Source organism: Aquarana catesbeiana, unplaced genomic scaffold, assembly GCF_042186555.1.
Source record: "Aquarana catesbeiana isolate 2022-GZ unplaced genomic scaffold, ASM4218655v1 unanchor211, whole genome shotgun sequence".
Classification (NCBI taxonomy): Eukaryota; Metazoa; Chordata; class Amphibia; order Anura; family Ranidae; genus Aquarana; species Aquarana catesbeiana.
The window spans coordinates 2,305,382-2,325,872 of record NW_027362637.1 but is presented as its reverse complement, the minus strand read 5'-3'; the positions used below and the strand labels follow the sequence as shown (position 1 = coordinate 2,325,872).

At 41.8% G+C, this 20,491-nt stretch overlaps 2 protein-coding genes across 7 annotated transcripts in view; one reads left to right on the top strand and one right to left on the bottom strand.

Annotated features, from left to right (window-relative positions):
* Positions 1-4,766, top strand: part of ASAP2 (ArfGAP with SH3 domain, ankyrin repeat and PH domain 2) — a 349,346-nt gene extending 344,580 nt beyond the window's left edge. For both annotated transcript variants that reach the window (XM_073611134.1, XM_073611135.1), the window contains one exon: positions 4,140-4,766. In XM_073611134.1, coding sequence (XP_073467235.1) covers positions 4,140-4,214 — 75 coding nt within the window. In that variant the 3' untranslated portion in view covers positions 4,215-4,766. The remainder of the gene's footprint in view (positions 1-4,139) is intronic.
* A 4,548-nt stretch (positions 4,767-9,314) lies between these two features.
* ITGB1BP1 (integrin subunit beta 1 binding protein 1) overlaps positions 9,315-20,491 on the bottom strand; it is a 31,350-nt gene continuing 20,173 nt past the window's right edge. For all 5 annotated transcript variants that reach the window (XM_073611141.1, XM_073611142.1, XM_073611143.1 and 2 more), the window contains one exon: positions 9,315-17,464. In XM_073611141.1, coding sequence (XP_073467242.1) covers positions 17,381-17,464 — 84 coding nt within the window. In that variant the 3' untranslated portion in view covers positions 9,315-17,380. The remainder of the gene's footprint in view (positions 17,465-20,491) is intronic.

Below are 20,491 nucleotides of genomic sequence, written 5' to 3'. Positions count from 1 at the left end.
AAGATGAGCAGCTTTACATTTTCATATTTCAGCTCCCCTTGCAGTCGGGCAGCACGTTGGACTGTGTCTCTGTCCCGGTAATGAAGGAGCTTAAAAATAAAAGTGCGCGGCGGAGCTCCCTGCGGGCCTCTAGTAGCAGGCATGCGGTGGGCGCGCTCAATGGAGAAATGGGGGGAGAACCACGCTTTCGGTAGGAGAGTTGGCAGCAGTTGTTCCATGAAAGATACCGGGTCAGTGCCCTCCGCACCTTCTGGGAGGCCGAGAACACGGAGGTTGTTCCGTCTGTTCCTGTTCTCGGCATCCTCAGCCCTAAATTCCAGAGCCTTCACCCTGGATTTGAGGATCTGTATGTCTTCATGGTGTTCCCTCTGTACGTCCTCAGTGCTGGAGATTCGCCGCTCCGCGTCAGCCACCCGCTCTCTGAAGGCGTCCATGTCCCGACGAATGAGGGCAGTCTCCTCCTGGACATGGTCAATCTTCATGGTTAGGGTGGACTGGCAGGTAGAGATCGCCTGCATTAGGGCATCAAACGCGAGCGAGCCGGCCTGAATTACGCCATCCGGCGGGAGAGGAGTCTGCGTCTCCATGTGGCAGGCCTTAGGAGGAGAAGGCCCGTGCTTTGGCGGCGTGGGGACAGGCGCTGAATTCCGGGTCTTTTGTGTCCCTTTTTTATTCCTGCGCATTCCCCGAGTCTCAGGGGGATAGTCGGCAGGTGCAGCTGGAACTCTCTAGCTAATTCCACACCAGGATAGCAGTAGGATGATAATCCGGAGCGGGAGCTCTGGTACTACACGTCCGCTCCCAGCGCCATCTTGGACACGCCCCCCAGAGTTGACAATTTAAAGTGACTCTATCATGACAGAAGTGTAGAGGCTGCTTATGCTTGCTTCCTTCCAAAAATGCTTGTGGCTTGGCTGTACCTTGTATCAATGCTTTTTTAAATCACAGACCCAGAAGACCCATGCTGCAGATGAGTATCAGAATTCCTATAATTTGCTGTATTTGTTCTATACCAGTAATTCTGTAATTTGATAAAAAAAATGTATCAGTCTGATAACCAGACAGTGGCTGTGTCCATGATTCTCTCATGACAAACATGAAGGCAGCATTGTCAGCCAATATTGCTGGTTTTAAAACTTGCCCAATAAGTTCTTTGGCTGCTGTAGCTTGAATAAAGATCACATTTTCAGGTCAGCAATAATTGCTTCATCTAGTCCATGCTTCATTTTTGCCCTGCACTTATTGAGCATATGATAAAAAATGTATAAGAGGTCTCCTTCAGATAATGCCACATTCATTCCAGAGATGCAGGCAGCTGTTCCTTCAAGAGTAAGGCCGGCCATACACGGTTCGAATCTCGGCCTGTTCCTGCTGAACCGGCCGAGATTGAATATGTTAATAGGCAGGCTGAATGTACTAAGTTAATCAACTTGGGTACAACCAGCCTGACGGATGCTCTTGTGATTATCATTATCGCTAGTGATAATCATGGCCTTCCCCGCCGGGAGAAGACAATGGCCCACCAGGGGGTATTCCCACATCAACACTGTCTGTGCTGATGGGGAAATGGAGTGAATTTCTTTCCTGCAACCCGTGGTTGCAGGAAAGAAATTCACTCTGTGTATGGCCCGCCTTAAGCCTGGCCCAATCATTGTTTGCCCCAAAAGTACTATAATGTAATAGTCAGGCTTGTTGACCAAAAGGGATGCTTGGAAGGTGGGTCAAAGCCTAAGTTTTACAGATAAAATGCAGATTTGATTCTAATTTCAGTTGCTTGCCTCTTTGTATCATATTGACGTGCAGTTTTCACTGATTTGGATTGGTGTATTTTTCACCACATGGTCAGTTTGATATGGTCAGGTTTGTGGCAGGTTTACTTTAAATGGGCTTAAAACCTAACCTAGAGCTAGCCTAATTTATCCTCCAGCTCCCTCCCCCTTCCCTTCAGGCAGAGCTCATGATTGGCTAGCTGTCCCTGAACAACCCACTATGTCATATATCATATGATGTAGTGTTCATTTGCTGGCAGCTGAAAGGAGCTCCTGACAGGTAAGTATTATACAGCATTTTTCTTTTTGTTTTATAAGTTGTCCAAATGCTGTATGCATGTAACGTTGGTGAAATATTTACAAGCGTGCAGTGTTAATGCAGCCTATCGATTTGCTAGGACACAGACAGCTCCTGCTGCCTAATGTCCTTGGTTGCTAGGACACAGGTGGCCATTCAGGGCCGACCTGTAAATATCAAGTGTGTAATCAGTGGTTCATATTTACATATTGTCTGGGGGCAGCCAATAGGCTACATTAGCTCTGTATGCTGATACACATGGAAATGTTTATTTACATGCATACACTGTTAAATACGGCATCAGACACTTTGTGGTTGATTTACTAAAATCTATTGCAGCTGTGCATAGAAACCAATCAGCTACTAACTTCAGCTTGTTCAATTAACCACTTCAGCCCCGGAAAGATTTGCCCCCTTAACGACGAGGCCATTTTTTTGCGATACGGCACTGCGTTGCTTTAACTGACTGTTAAAGCGACGCTGTACCCAAACAAAATTGACGTCCTTTTTTTCCAACAAATAGAGCTTTCTTTTGGTGGTAATTGATCACCTCTGCGGTTTTTATTTTTTTGCGCTATAAACAAAAAAAGAGCGACAATTTTGAAAAAAAGGCAATATTTTTAACTTTTTGCTATAATAAATATCCCCCAAAATATAAAAAAAACACAAATTTCTTCCTCAGTTTAGGCCGATATGTATTCTTCTACATATTTTTGGTAAAAAATAATCGCAATAAGCGTATATTGATTGGTTTGCGCAAAAGTTATAGTGTTTACAAAATAGGGGATATATTTATGGCATTTTTATTATAATTTTAATTTTTTTTACTAGTAATGGTGGCGATCTGTGATTTTTATTGGGACTGCGACATTGCGGCGGACAGATCGGACACTTTTTTGGGACCATTGACATTTCTACAGCGATCAGAGCTCAAAATAGCCACTGATTACTGTATAAATGTCACTGGCAGGGAAGGGGTTAACACTAGGGGGCGATCAAGGGGTTAAATGTAATTTCTAGGGAGTGATTCTAACTGGGGGGGGTGGGACTGCCTGAAGGAGGAGACCGATTGCTGTTCATACTTAGTATGAACAACAGATCTGTCTCCTCTTCCCTGACAGAACGGAGATCTGACAGATCTCCGTTCTGTCTCTCTCAGGAGCGATCGCGGGTGCCCAGCGGACATCAGCTCTGTCGTTGCACCGCGGACCCCCTTAAGTGGTCTTTAAAACGGACGATGTATAGCTATTGCGATTTGCCCAGGAGAGCCAACCTGCCGCAGTATAACTGCAGCGGCTGGTCCTCTAGTGGTTAAAGGATAAGTTCACCTTTGATAAAATGTTTAAAGTTAACTTATCCTTTAAGCTTGGAAAAAACAACCTGGAAACTGATTGGTTTTTATGCAGAGCTGCACCCGATTTTGCACTCTCCAGTTTTAGTAAATCAACCCCTGTATGTCCATTTTTTTTTCACGCTGGTGAACTCAAGAAGCTGCCCGGCACAGCTGTGGAAATGGGTACATACGTATACATACTGCTGTGTACAGATGGACACAGAACTAGACACTATGCACATCTGCTGCATTTTCTATACCCCTGTAAAAAAAAATTGAGGCTTTGATACTCGCATCCTCTCAAGCACTGCCCCACGCTGCCCACTTCTATTATCCAGGGTTGGTCCTCTTCTGGGGTGATTGAAGCCTGACATCATTCAACTCCATACCAACCAAAAACATAATGGGCCTTCCCCTGTGGGCACGTCACCAGGATGCCCTGGACCCACAAGAGGATGCTGCAGAAAATGCAACATTCAGGACTATCGAACAAGGAAGACGACTCATGATGTAATGGATTGGAACAAAGACACCTAGGGAGAAGGTTATGCATACAGTCTTTAAAAAAAAAAAGGAGGGGGGGGGTTCTGTTTCAAGGGGACTTTAACTTTCGGAAACAATGAATATAATAACTTTTCAATCAATGTCTGGAATTCGTTTTTAGCTACCCATGTTACTACATCTAGTAGGATTATATTGTTTGGCCTGGACTCATTTTGTATCTAAATTTACTTCACAGATTGGACATATAGATGGCGAGCCATCACGACGAGGTGCATTTCCTGTGTCCTTTGTACACTTCTTTGTAGAATAAGCCATCCGGGACTACGAGGGCCTATGTCTGAGTCCAGCTGAGCAGAGGACCTCCAGCGCCATAGAGAATATTGAAGAGCTAGAGCCATGTACCATGACTGGCAGCTGATCTCTTACCTCTGTTCATTACCTTTCCACACTCCTGCTGTCAGAGGTACAGAGGAGAGGCTTTTGCCAAGACTCCCACTTCAGTGTATATTTATTGTTCCTGTATGGAAGTTTGTTGCCAATCGGATGTAGATATTCTTGTTGAACTCTAGAGATTTCTGCAGTCTTAAACTCCCAGGATCTTTTATATGACCCTGACTTTCTATGATTAATGGTTTAGTAATGGTGTCTCTGTCCATAGATCCCACTCCTTGTTAAAGAGGAATTGAAATACATTGCAGGGCAATGCACTATAGACTCATCTGCAGCTAATGGGTTAACAACTCTTAGGGGAAAAAATGTTTTTCTATATAATAACTTTACTTTTTTATGGAACTAATCGTTTAGCTCTGTGTGATTTGCTAATAAATAACCAGACAAATCAAATAAACTCTTATGCTGCCTACTTTGAATTTGGTGTGATCATTTTAGATTTTTGAGTCATTTCTTGTATTAAATCTTAACTCCAGGCAGATATAAAAGATACACACTGTATACGGTATATATCCGTTTTCTGACTTGTGCACCAATGTAAATATTGCTGATGTACTAATAGAGCAGACAGAAGCTGTCTCATCTCCTCTCATTATTGGTGCAAGGTCTTCCTGTGGGCAGCCTTGGAAGACCACATCCCTCACTGAGAGCACTGAGCATTCTTGGAAGTTTTATTATTGGTGTCTGACAGACTAGTAGTGCCTGCATGGAGATCTGATCTTGATACATCTGGTGATCTGCTCAGTGACTTTCCTGTCATTTTATACGGTCTGCAAATGGAGCTTTTCTATGCAATTACCGGTAATATGAGCTTCTTGATTATGTCTTTCATATCTCAGAGCATTTCTTCTTCAAGGACTGATGGCATAAAAAAACTTTCTTAAGACAGAAGGCGGTCACACCTCTTCCTACAACACACATCCCAAAAATAAGATTATTTATTTCTGGATAGTGGCCAGAGCCTTGCAAATCATTGCTTTTTGCCCCCTCTGGCCAGTTTAATTTCCAGAACCTCTGGTGTATAGTGCAAATGTAGCCAGATGTTATAAGCTAATATTTTATTATAGCCACAACAAATTAGAGGACATTTGAGATCTGGACTGTTGTACTGCACAGGTTCTCATAAACTGTCTTTGTGACCACCTTCATACTGTCAGTACGTTCTGTTTCACTGACCTGGAAGAAGTATGCATATCGAGTGTGATTCAATGGGTTATTGCATACTCACTTTGAAACAGCACTTTTTGCTATGAGTGAGAATGAATTATTTCACAGTGCCTGCAGATACAGCGTCAATGAGGGGTCATTTTAAACGTTATTAACTGATTGTTTGGAATATGTAAATACTTAAATGCCCATAGTCTAACACAGTTCTTCTTTAGGATAGGTTTTATGTGATATGTTTAGCCTCTTCTTCTTTATTCCATTTTTTTGGGTGTACTCAGAAATCTATATCCAGTCATACCTAAACATATGCCTAGCCTTGCACCTAAAAAATGGATAGGTGTAAAGAGACCCTGTCACCAGTTTTAAAGTCAAACTCCTGGAAACTATAAAGTTATCCCTTGCAGTGGAGCTGTGCTCGCACTGCAAGGGTTAAATTGTCATTTAGATCTATGCAAAAAGGGTGAAAGGCTGGTGCCATGGAAGTTGGCTAAAACAGTTTTATTATTGCATGTGAATAACAGTCAAAAAGAAACGCAGCGCGTTTCGGCCGTCAGGCCTTAACCATGGCCTGACGGCCAAAACACATTGGCTTTCTTTTTGGTTGTTATTCACATGCTTTAATAAAACGATGTTTTAGCTGACTTCCATGGCACCAGCCTTTCTTCCTTTTTGCATGGACTATATGGAGGTTTACATAGCCTTCACAGGCTGAGTGCTGTTTTCTTGAGGCTCACCAGGCATTGCATAGGAGGTAGTAGCTCTGATGCACCTGTTCCAGTCATTTAGATCTAGGCGACAAAGAAAAGCAGATTTACTTACCGGATCCTCCGCTTTTCAAGTGGTCCCCAAAGCATCTTCTCCCCCATGCTCCACCAATCTAAGGCCGGCCATATACGTTCCTACTGAACCGGCTGAGATTCGAACCCGTTAATCAACTTGTGTACAACGAACCTGCTGAATTTGATTCCAATTATCGCAAGCGGCTGCTATAGGGATGCTTTCTCAACCCAACCCCCCCGAGCAGACAATTGCTCAGCAGGAGGGATTTCGCTGTCAACACTGTTGATGGGGGAATCGTGTGAATTTCTTTCCTGGTTGTAACCCCTGGTTGCAGGAAAGAAATTTGCACCATCTATGGGTTGCCTAAGATCCTGACGTCATTAACACCAATGAGGGACCATAGCTCTGAAATGGATGTGAGAACACCGAGGGATAGTCCATTGCTGAAGCATGGGGGAGCACCATCTGCTGGAGGAGCACCATCTGCTGGAGGAGCGGAGGATCCATAAGTAAGGGAGCTTCTCCTCTTCCCTATTCGAAATGAGCAGTTAACCCATGCAGAATGGGCGCAGCCCCACTGCAATTATAATTTCTTGGAGTTGGCCATAAAATTGCAGTTAAAAGCACAATACATGCTTGGTTGCAATGTTTTCTTTTCCATACATTTTTTTTCTTCACTTGCAATGTGTCTTTTAACTAAAACAAATTGACTGTTCCAGGAAAGTCAGTTCCTTGGCACAAGCTCCTCCGTTCCTCCCTACATAACCTTTTTATGCAGCTTCTGTGGCAGGAGGAGGGACAGGGAAACCTAAAGTGTGTCACTTGAGTGACAGCTGAGGTTGGTATCTGCATCCAGGATGGCAGAGTCCTGCAGCAGTCTTATTGCTATAACATGCAAATAAAATGCCTAAAATAGGTTTGTTGAATGGTCTGGTGACAGGGTCTCTTTTTTTTTTTTTTTTTTTTGGAGAACTCAAGTCAGGGTAAGATTTTACTATGTTGATATGTATGTATATTATGTTTACTGTTACATTATATTATATTTACTTGTTTTTAAAGTGATTGTAAAGTCCTGTTTAAAAAAAAAAAGTCTATACTAACCTGCTCTGTGCAGTGGTTTTGCACAGAGCAGCCCAGATCCTCCTCATCCATTCTCCTGGCCCCTCCCTCCTGCCGAGTGCCCCCACAGAAAGCAGCTTGCTATGGCGGCACCCGAGCCGCAGCTCTGTGTGTACATTCATACACGGAGCCGTGGCTTGGCCCCACCCCCTCTGTTTCCTGATTGGCTCCTGCTGCTGAGACAAGACTCTCCTGGACATCGCTGGGCTGGATTGAGAGAGGGCTCAGGTAAGTATTAAGGGGAGCTGCTGCACACGGGTTTTTTTACCTTCATGCTCAGAAGGTAGAAAAAAATTGTAAAGTGCCTTTACAACCACTTTAAGCTTTTTTTTTTTTTTTTTTCACTTTTCTTTGGTTGCTTCTTAGTTTCTGACCTAGGCCAAAATTATGTCATACATCCCATGAGTCTTTATGGCATTTTTTTTTCTTTCACCTGGAGGAGGGGACTTTCTCAGCTAAGCACGCCCTCCTGCCTGCCTGAGCTAAGTGCAGATAGATTCCGGAAGTAACTGCTACATATATCATCTGGCCTTACTCATGATGGTCGCAGCTAGAAATGCTGTCCTATATACCATTGTTAAGTCATAGATTTCCTGTGCCTGCTGTAGTCATTAAGGAGGGAGTTTTGTTTTTCCCCCTATATTTCAGCATATGGAAACCTGCTATGATTCCTTTAACGCCAAATGGGTTGCTTGAATTTTAATGAGGCGTTCCTCTGTGTATTTAAAATGCTCAAAGTCGAAAAAAAAAATACACAGAAGCTTAATTTCTGCAAATTGGGTGAAATGTGCAGCGCTTATGTGATCATATAAACCATAACAAATAATATGAGTACAAAAAACGTGAATAATAAATGATGTGCTCAAAAGTACTCCAAGCAGTCCTCTATTATGACATGTAATGTCTATAAACAGAGGAACTTGGACGTGTGATGTCCAAAAAAAAAAAAAATCAGTGACAAGCTTCAATCATGTGTGATGATAATCCTCAACCACATGTGGATATAATATAGTGACAGTCTTTAACTTCAAATATGTATGATGTAATAACAGTTACATCAGGCATATAGAAGGCATATAGTGTAACTCCGTATGGAAATTTTAATACATAAAAAGCAAAGGAAATACACTCACGTGTTTAGCAATAAAATCAAGCGCTTGTATAAAAGAAGACAGTGGTCTCAGCATATCCTCCCGACGCGTTTTGACTTAGAAGTCATCATCTGGGGTCATACGGAGTTACACTATATGCCTTCCTCTTTCTTTTAATGATGGGGCTGACTGCCTATATCTACTGAGTCCATCCATACCTTACATCTGTTCAGAGGTCCATCTGGAGGTCATATCTGGATAGAGCATCTGATCCCCTTGGTATATTATACCACAAAGCTTGATTGACTCACTAGGTGTACACCTATTTGAGTTCAATCCCTCTGGTAAGCAGCTTCTGGTGTCTTTGGTGGTGGATCTACTATTAACTGTTATTACATCATACATATTTGAAGTTAAAGACTGTCACTATATTATATCCACATGTAGTTGAGAATTATCATCACACATGATTGAAGCTTGTCACTGCCTTTTTTCTTTTTTGGACATCACACGTCCAAGTTCCTCTGTTTATAGACATCACATGTCATAATAGAGGACTGCTTGGAGTATTTTTGAGCACATCATTTATTGTTCACATTTTTTGTACTCGTATTATTTGTTATGGTTTATATGATCACATAAGTGCTGCACATTTCACCCAATTTGTCTTTTTTGCAATTTTATCCACTGCTGTGCTGGCTGCTTTAGTTTTTTTTTTTTTTGAGACAGTGCGGTATATATTTGTTTTTAATTTCTGCAAACCACCTTCTTGTTTCATAATGAAGGACACCGTAGTCTCAGAATCCAAAATAAGTATTTTTATTTATATCTTTAAATCCACATCATTCAGAATAAATATTCGTGACCTTGTATTAATAGATGTAGGGCAAATAAAATGTCCGCAGAAAGATAAGACTTGAGTATTTTACAACATAATCAACAATCTCCCTACAGAACAAAGCTGCATAACCCGGAACTATCATATCTTTCTGGTTGATTCAGAATTTTTTTTTTTTTTTTGGAGGGGGGAGAATGAGAGTATTTTGTTGTTGCCTTCCATTGCTGCCTACGTGGAGAAGATACCATCCACTCCTGATTCACTTGTCACGCAAGTGGACAAGGCGGCAGTGGTGAAAGGGCCAAAAATAAAATGTGATACCTGGACATACTGGAAGCAACCAGACTTTACAATGAGCTTCAGTGCGCTAGTACATTAGGAACCAGCGACCTTACGGAGATTAGCCATGCAAAGTGTAATGATGCACCCTGATAAATATTGATCTAACTCATAAAGTGGCTTCCTTTACCACTGTGACAAAGAAGTCACTTACAATCAAACTACTACTAGATACAGTTGTTATATCATTCAGTACAGGAAGGCCCTGCTTATGAGGGCTCACACTCTAAAAGGAGGGGCAAGTGATACAAAGGCATTAACTGTGAGGGATGAGCTTATTGAGAGAGTACAGTGTTGTGGTAGTTTAGTAAAATGTTGGTTTCAGCATTAAAGAAATGCCTTCTACGTTGTGTTAAGGGCAATGGGAAACCTGCCATTGACTGAATACACTGCATTAGGGACGTAATCGGTGATATTGTACATTATCAGCTAGCTGAAACTCCTACATTATATTAGGTGTATGTTATATATCTACACTGGTCATCCTGATGAATTTTGTTTAACCAAGAAGCTACTGTCATGTCACAGCCAAATACAAAGAAAAGGTTAGATACAGCCGTGTTCAAAATAATAGCAGTCTAACATCACTAACCAGATCAATCACTGTTTTTGGTATAAATTATATTTCTACATGGCAAATAATTTACTAGTAGATGTAGTAGAGTAATAGAAAACCAACAAACGGTCATAACATGCATGCTGCTGATTCTGTGTAATTGAGTCATTAATTAAAAGGGGCGTGTTCAAAATAATAGCAGTGTGGAGTTCAATTAATGAGGTCATTCAGTCTGTGATAAAACAGGTGTCATACAGGTGGTCTTTATTTAAGGATTAGGGCAGCAAATGTTGTACATGCTGGGTATAGTGCATTTCTCTCTGAAAATCTGAGTAAAATGGGTCGTTCCAGACATTGTAAAGGAAAACAGCGTACTTTGATTAAACGTTGATTGGACAGGGGAAAACATCTAAAGAAGTGCAAAAACTGTTAGGCTGCTCAGCTAAAATGATCTCAAATTCTTTAAAATGACAACCAAAACCAGAAAGACATGGAAGAAAACGAAAAACTGCCATTCGAATGGATCGAAGAATAGCCAAAATGGCAAAGACTCAGCCAATGATCACCTCAGGGTGATTAAGAAGGTGTAACCTTACCTGTGAGTACTGTAACAATTAGAATAAACCTATGTTAAGCCAAGCTTTCGGCAATCTCTCATTGTTGAAAAAAAGCGACGCGCTAAGGAGATTACAATTTGCCAAAGAACACGTTGACTGGCCTAAAGAGAAATGGCGCATAGGGGCCGCAGACTGTTTGTCAGGTGACCCACAAACACTGAATTCAAGCCACAGTACACTGTGAAGACTTTGACTCATGGTGGCGCAAGCATCGTGATTTAGGGATGTTTCTCATACTATGTTATTGGGCCTTTTTATCGCATACCAGGAATCATGGATCAGTTTGAATACATCAAAATAATTGAAGAGGTCGTGTTATCTTATGCCGAAGAGGAAATACCCTTGAAATGGGTGTTTCAACAAGACAATGAACCCAAAACACACCAGTAATCGAGCAGCATCTTGGTTCTGGAGCAACACGATTAAAGTTATGGTGTGGCCAGCCCAATTCCTGGACCTTAATCCAATGGAAAACTTGGGTGACATAAAAAATTCAGTTTCTGAGGTAAATTCAAGAGATGCAGAGGAATTGTGGAATGTAGTGCAATCGTCCTGGGGGTGCCAGTATTTGGTAGACTCCATGCAACACAGATGTAAAGCAGTTCTCAGGAACAGTGCTTATACAACTAAATTTTAGTTCATTGATTCACATGAAACCTAAATCTTCAAGCATTTTTAAGTTTATAGTACTAAATGTATGAGTTTATGAAGAAAAATGCACACTGCTATTTTTTGGAAAAGTCTAACATTCCTTTTTTTTAGCTTTCTGTAAAGTAATAAATTTGAAACATTTTTCTTCATGTTTTGATTTGGAATAGACTGTGCCGTGTTCCTAAGGCTCGGTTCACATAGGGACGACTTGTCAGGCGACCTAGTCGCCTGACAAGTCGCCTCCCGTTCTGTGCTACGGAACCGTTCTAATAGGAGCGACGCAAGTCGCTCCGACTTAGAAAAAGGTTCCTGTACTACTTTGGGGGCGACTTGGGGTGACTTGCATACACTTCTATACAGAAGTCGTTTTGCAAGTCGCCTCGGAAGTCGTTTGCAGGTCGCCTCGCTGAGGCGACCTGCAAGTCGTGCCGCCCCTGTGTGAACCGGCACTTATGCATTTGCGTGTATGGAAATAAAAGCTATTAAGGATTTTGACCTTTACTCACTTTTTTTAAACACAAATGTATATGTTCTAGATACATTTTTCCCTGGACTGATTTCATTAAAGTGACAAAATAATGGCTATAGAAGTCAGGTGAAAACTGCCACATATGACTTACAGCTAGGGATGCGCTAGAGTTTGCTCATATTAGGTCAATGATGTCATGAGCATGCTCACCCCTTTGTGTATGTATGGCTGTGGGGTGGGGAATGCCCTAACCACAGCTGATTGGGTGGAAGTGACAGCTTCCTTTGGGATTTAGGTTGGACAAAACTGAAGCTCATCCCTACTTACAACCACAGGAAGTATATTGGTCTTGCATAAAAAAAAAACAACATTCTTAACAGTCAAAGGATGATAGATGAAACATGTTTAAACATGCAACTGAAATATAAAAAAATAAAAACAAAATAAGAAAAAAAAAAAAGCAGAAGTCTCTGTATACATTTGCCAAACAACTATTAAGGTGCCTCTGTACCAAGATCAAAATGAGGAAAACCTTACATGTATTTTTAAAACAAGAAGCCAATGGCTATTCCTATAGTTCTGTCCATTAAAATGTACAGCAGCATAAAACAGATTTTGCCTCATATAGTTCAAAACGTCTCGTATGTACCAAACTCTGCAACGTAGAAAAACAACAGGTGTAGAGGCTCTATTGCGACCTCCGCTTTTACTTGTATTTTACAAGCAGATTTTAATTAGGTCCCCACTGCTTACTGTCAGATTTGTTTTATGCTTTTTTTTGGTCGATTTATGTAGCTGGAAATATTAAACATTCAGCCTAAATTTTATATGCATATAAATAAAATATAGTTAGTACGGGTGCACCGAATGGAAATTTTGGTACCGAAAATGAGGGATGCACTAAGCCGAAAAACGACAGTTTTTAAAAAAATATTCATATTTTTATATACAATTGTATTATATTCGACTTTTTAATTAATATCACCAATTTAAATTAATATGACTTGTTAGCCATTATTGGCACCTTTAGTGCAAGAAAAGCTCAAAAAAATCTCTCTAACCATCTCTCGTATCATGTCCCCCAGTCTCTGACCATCTCTTGTGTCACATCCCCAGTCTCTAACCATCTTTTGTATCATGTCTGCAATCTCTTCAACTTAAACACACTGCTAATAGTATTAGCAACATTTCCATTCAGTGCACCTCTAGCAGATATGAAACAGGAGACGGTCAGAGACTGCAGACATGATACAAGAGATCAATGCAACTTCACCAGTGCCTGTCAGATACAGCAGCCTGCCTGTGCATGCCATGCAGCCTCACCAATGTCTGTGCCCATCAGATGCAGCCTCACCAGTGTCTGTGCCCATCAGATGCAGCCTCACCAGTGTCTGTGCCCATCAGATGCAACCTGCCAGTGCCCATGACATGCAGCTTGCCAGTGCCTATGACATGCCGTCTACCAGTGCCCATGAGATACAGCCTGCTAGCGCAATCTCATGCTGTGTGTCAGAGCTGGATCTGAATCGCCGTGCAGCCGCTGTAACGATGTCCCGCCTCCTATGGCACAATGATTCCCGGCATTGGATCAGTGTGCCATCTATCACAAGAGGCGGTCTAGAAAGCGGGACATTGTTACAGCGGCTGCATGGCGATTCAGATCTCTGACACACAGTGTGAGATTGCGCCACCAGGCACTGGGAAGGCTGCATCTCATGACACTCGTGAGAAGAGGAGGGACTCTGACAGGGGCGCGCCAGGATGACAATGTGCGGCACCCGGCGTGGTGGCCCCGTCCCTTTTTCAGCTCCATTATCTGCACTTTTTTTCTTTCAGCCGATATGTTTCACTAATAGTGTATTCTAATGAATTCCATAGCAATGCATGAGTAATATGGATTACACGTCTATTACCAAAGGAAGTAGCACAGGTTTCAAAAAAAAAAATTTGAAGATTTATAAAAATTGCAGAAAGAAATATATTGAAATTGGTGACATTGTCAACATAGTTAAAGAGGCAAACATTAGATCACACTGTGCCTAAAGATGAAGGTTAAATACTTGAACAAATGGCATAAAATTGGCATAGTGTACTCATTCTAATGCTCTAATGAAAATACAGATTAGTTACAGTGAAAAGGTAAATATATCCCTACATTTATCACCATTTCAAATCCATAAAATTAGAATCCGGTGTTTTAAATTAGATGCCAGTGATTATAATAACCCTCTAATCTTCACGCTCTCTCTCTCTCTCTGAGAGTATGCAGGTGGAACCTGTCTTATTTAAACCTCAGATTGCTAGATCTCTCTAATGCCGCGTACACACGAGCGGACTTTGCCCGGCGGACGGGATTTCGTCGGACAATTCGATCGTGTGTGGGCTCCAGCGGACTTTGTTTTCTCAAAAGTTGGACGGACTTAGATTTGAAACATGTTTTAAATCTATCCGTCAAACTCGAGTCCGGTCAAAAAGTCAGCTCGTCTGTATGCTAGTTCGACGGACAAAAAGCCATGTTAGGGCAGCTATTGGCTACTGGCTATGAACTTCCTTGTTTTAGTCGGTCGTACGTCATCACAAACAAATTCAACGGACTTTGGTGGATTGTGTGTAGGCAAATCCGTTCATTCGGAAAGTCCGTCATAAAGTCCGTCGAAAAGTCCGACGGGCAAAGTCTGCTGTAAAGTCCGCTCGTGTGTACGTGGCATAAGGCTGGGTTCACACTCTGTGGCACAGCTCGCAGCAGGGGGTTAAGTGTGTTCCCATTCAGTTTCGGGTCCTAATTTTTGCCTGAATTCAGACCTGAAACGGAGCTAAAGACGCACAGGATCCTTCTGCACTGCAGACCGCGGCCACCCCGGAGATGTGTGAACCAGCTACATTGAGAGCCGGGCACGCTCTCCTGTCATGCGAATTGGATGTGGGGCAACCCGCATCATAGTTACATAGTTAGAAGGTTGAATAAAGACACCAGTCCATCCAGTTCAACCTGAGTCAGTGTGGGTGCATATCTACAATCATCCCTATTTATTTAAGGTACCCATATAGCGCTGCCAATTCACGCAGCACTCCACACATACATCGTACACCCACATTGGTCCCTACCCTCAAGGAGCCCACAATCCAAGGTCAATTTGCATCCAATTTGCATAAGTGTGAACCCAGCCTAATACTAATGTGCGTGGTGTCATCATGCTAAGATCAATAGAGCTCTCTAGGGCCCTCAGAAAGAAAGTTGTGGATGAGTGAGCTTGAAAAGAAATTTACCAAGATTGTCAAACTATTTGAAATGAATCATTCCACTGTAAGGAAAATAATCTACAAGGGGCTGTACATTTTTAAACCATGGCTAATTTGTGTAGGACTGGCCAAACTTAACCCAAGAGATGACTGGCGGGTGCTAAAAAAAAAAAAAAAAGTCCCAATGAATCCTAAAATGTCATTGCGGTACATGCAGGTACCTCTAGCAATAGCTGGAGTGAAAGTACATGCATTTACAATGAGAAAGATACTCTACCAATTCAACCTACATCAGAGTTTTGGAAAGAAAAAAGCCTTTGCCGTCCAAAAAGAACACTAGAGTATGATTACAGTTTGCCATTAAACATATAGGCAAAGGACAGGTCTTCTGGAACACTATGCTATAGACCGATTACATAAAACTGGCACGATGAGTTGTGTGGCCACAGTGACAGTATGTATATTCGGTGCAAAGTGAAGATAGGAAAAAGAACCTCATACCAACTGTGAAATGTGGTGGAAACGTGGTAGTAAACACCCATAAACATCTTGCAACTAAATGGATTTTGCATGGAATAGTTGTAAAAACTGTCAATGAATGAATGTTGGAGACTGCTGGGCAACTTTGCAAAACGCCTGCAAGAAATCGATTCTGCTACAGGGGGCAATATCAGCTTTTGAGGCCAAGTGCGCACTTACTTTATCCACAGTACACAATTACATATGTTGACATTTTTGATGAATAAATAAAAATGCATTTGTAGTTTTATTTGTGTATCACCTCTTAGGCACTGTTTGAATGTTCACATATGTTGAAAAAAAGTAAATATTTTCCATGGGGTGTAACTTACTTTTTCACATGGTTTCACATATACACTATATTACCAAAAGTATTGTGATGCCTACCTTTACACGCACATGAACTTTAATCGCATCCCAGTCTTAGTCCGTAGGGTTCAATATAGAGTTGGCCCACCCTTTGTGCAGCTATAACAACTTCAACTCTTCTGGGAAGGCTGTCCACAAGGTTGAGGAGTGTGTCTATGGGAATGTTTGACCATTCTGTCAGAAGCGCATTTGTGAGGTCAGGCACTGATGTGGACGAAAGCAAGGTCCATAAACACATGGACGAGCGAATTTGGAGTGGAGGAACTTGACTGGGATGCACAGAGTCCTGACCTTAACCTGATAGAACACCTTTGGGATGAATTAGAGCAGAGACTGCGAGCCAGGCCTTCTCGTCCAACATCAGTGCCTGGCCTCACAAATGCACTTCTGGAAGAATGGTCATACATTCCCATAGACACACTCCTAAACTTTGTGGACAGCCTGCCCAGAAGAGTTGAAGCTGTTATAGCTACAAAGGGTGGGCCAACTCAATATTGAACCCTACAGACTAAGACTGGGATGACATTAAAGTTCATGTGTGTATAAAGGCAGGCGTCCCAAAAGTTTTGGTAATATAGTGTGTGTGTGTGTGTGTGTACATATAAAGATTTCCATCTATTAACCCCTGGCTCCTCCCACTGGATGTGACTGGTTAATTAAACATCCATTACAAGGGCCTCACCCTCCCTTAAGACCACAAAGCAAGGGAGGCAATGGAAACTCACATAGAATAAAGGTAGGAGATGATGTAGCTCACCATTAACTGAAATATTTGTTGCTGCTGGATTAATCCTTCCAACTCTACCTTTATCAGTACAAAATATATATATATATAATATAAATAAATACACTGTGTCTACTAGAATATATAATCAGAGCAGCAAAAATGTACCTATAAATGTATACAAATGTGATATCATGAAAGCCTAAGGCCTCCCAAAATGAGCATACAGTCCATTCCCTGTGTATATGACTGTATATAAAATGAAGACCTGATCCCAGGATAAATATCTTCCTTCGTACCTGTGTGATTTCATTTGTACATGCAGTGAGTGTACCTTTGTCAATGTGTCTATTGAGAATTCTACTCCCACGTTAGTTATTAGTCCATTAGTGTTACTGGATTATAGTAACAGACTAAGATAAAAAATATAGCTTTGTCTTATATACAATGTACATGTGTCTGATATTCTCAGTAGGGATCTGCCTTGATGAAGAAGGTGGGAAGGCGTCTCTGGAGAGAAGGCACATTTGGTGTGAGCAGAGGATGATTATTCTGCTGGAACTCGAGTCTTTTCGGTGAGAACAGAGTCAAAGGCTGTGGAGAGAATCTTACAGATGGCCTGTGCGTGTTCCTGTATAGTGGAAACAATGGAGCACATTAGGGTCATTAACATACACTCCTACACTTATGGCATATTAAACAGATCTGACATCTAAAGGACACAAATATTATACTATAATATATATATATATACATATATATATATATATATATATATATATATATATATACATACAGTAGATATAAAAAGTCTACACACCCCTGTTAAAATGTCAGGTTTCTGTGATGTAAAAAAAAATGAGACAAAGATAAATGAATTCAGAACTTTTTCACCTTCAGTGCCGGTTCACACAGGGGCGGCACGACTTGCAGGTCGCCTCAGCGAGGCGACCTGCAAACGACTTCCGAGGCGACTTGCAAAACGACTTCTGCATAGAAGTCTATGCAAGTCGCCTCAAGTCGCCCCCAAAGTAGTACAGGAACCTTTTTCTAAGTCGGAGCGGCTTGCGTCGCTCCTATTAGAACGGTTCCGTAGCACAGAACGGGAGGCGACTTGTCAGGCGACTAGGTCGCCTGACAAGTCGCCCCTGTGTGAACCGAGCCTTAATGTGACCTACAAACTGAAATCTTTTAGGGGGAGGGAAGTGAAAATAAAAAACTAAAGTATTATGGCTGCATAAGTGTACACACCCTTAAACTAATACTTTGTTGAAGCACCTTTTTGATTTTATTACAGCACTCAGTCTTTTTGGGTATGAGTCTATCAGCATGGCACATCTTGACTTGGCAATGTTTGCCCACTCTTCTTTGCAAAAACACTCCAAATCTGTCAGATTGCGAAGGCATCTCTTGTGCACAGCCCTCTTCAGATCACCCCTCAGATCTTCAATCGGATTCAGGTCTGGGCTCTGACTGGGCCATTCCAAAACTTTAATCTTCTTCTGGTGAAGCCATTCCTTTGTTGATTTGGATGTATGCTTTGGGTCGTTGTCATGCTGAAATGATGAAGTTCCTCTTTATGTTCAGCTTTCTAGCAGAAGCCTGAAGGTTTAGTGCCAATATTGACTGGTATTTGGAACTGTTCCGAATTCCCTCTACCTTGACTAAGGCCCCTGTTCCAACTGAAGAAAAACAGCCCAAAAGCATGATGCTGCCACCACCATGCTTCACTGTGGGTATGGTGTTCTTTTTGTGATGTGCAGTGTTGTTTTTGCGCCAAAAATATCTTTTGGAATTATGGCCAAAAAGTTCAAGCTTGGTTTCTTCAGACCATGACATATTTTCCCACATGCTTTTGGGAGACTTCAGATGTGTTTTTGCAAAATTTTGCCAGGCTTGGATGTTTTTCTTGGTAAGAAAAGACTTCCGTTTTGCCACTCTACCCCATAGCCCAGACATATTGGGTATACAGGAGATTGTTGTCACATGTACCACACAGCCAGTACTTGCCAGATATTCCTGAAGCTCCTTTAATGTTGCTGTAGGCCTTTTGGCAGCCTCCCTGACCAGTTCTCTTATTTTTTTTTACCAGTTCGTGGTAATGTCACTGTTGTGCCATATTTTCTCCACTTGAAGATGACTGTCTTCACTGTGTTCCATGGTATATCTAATGCCTTGGAAATTCTTTTGTACCCTTCTCCTGACTGATACATTTTAACAATGAGATCCCTCTGATGCTTTGGAAGCTGAGGACCATGGCTTTTGCTGTAGGATGCGACCAAGAAAATGTCAGGAAAGACCTACTAGAACAGCTGAACTTTATTTGGGGTTAATCAAAGGCACTTTAAACGATGGCAGGTGTGTACTGACTCCTATTTAACACGAGTTTGAATGTGATTGCTAAATTCTGAACACAGCTACATCCCCAGTTATAAGAGGGTGTGCGCACTTATGCAACCACATTATTTTAGTTGTTTTTTTACCCCCCCCCCCAAAAAAAAAAAGATTTCAGTTTGTTTTTCAATTGAGTTATACAGTTTATAGGTCACATTAGGCAGAAATTTAATTTTAACAGGGGTGTGTAGACTTTTTATATCCACTATACCTCCCTGTGTGGATTTTTTTTTATTCCCCACTTTACCTATTTTTCTGTGGTATGCTAACTAAACCTACCTCTCCAGTGATCCAGAGTTGTCTGCTGCAATCTGCCACCACATGCAGGGTCCTACACTGCCATCTTCACTCCCTACATCATCAGCCAGCTGACTGTGTCCATTAGGCTCTTGCAGTCACCCCCCAATGATGCAGAACCAGGTCTGCCCTCCAGCTGCTGTGTGTTCCTTCCCCTGTAGCCTCCTAGGAAATGCGACAAGGCTATCCCAAGGGGCAGTAAGAACAGGGACATGTCAGTCTTGCCCAGGAGAAAAAGGAGACAGGACAGAGCAGACCAGAATAGTAGTGTAAAATGTAAATGAATAAAAAACAAACAAAAAAAAAATGTTCTTTATATATACAGTCAGCGTGAAGGTACCAAAGCTAATGGATTGTCACAATAGCAGCTAGCAATTTCAGAAGGATTTCCGTTAAGGCCATCGATGTATTTCTCTTATGGCAGGTGAACTTAGATCACAAGTGTAAAGAGAAAGCAAAGGCACCAAATAAAGATTGGCTAAAAATTGCTTTTTGTCTTGTTTGACTTCACAGCAAAACAGCACAAAATACCTCACCCAAAAAAAAAAAAAATTCTCCTCTGGTGTTCCTGCATTGATTATAGTGGATTATGCCAGGTTCAGGGGGAAAACTGGATTAGGACTTCACAGTATACATCTAGCCAACTGGCTCAATACACATTGTATTCTAGCCATTTGGCTTCATTTACACCTTTGACTAGGATTTCTCTCATCCCCACCACACCCAACAAGAAGACTCTTACTTGCCACCACTACACCTCAGCACACTCCTACACTAGCCCGGCTGCACACTTTTGCGGTGGGGCTGAGCAAGAAGAACAGTGATTTAACAACCAGAGCTGAAAGCAAGGCTTGATCCCTGGAAGCTGGAAATGAAGTCTGGTTCCTGGAGGGGTATGCAAAGCAATGAGAATCTTAAGCAGGGATACTCAAACTACGGCTCTCCAGCTTTTGCAGAACTACACATC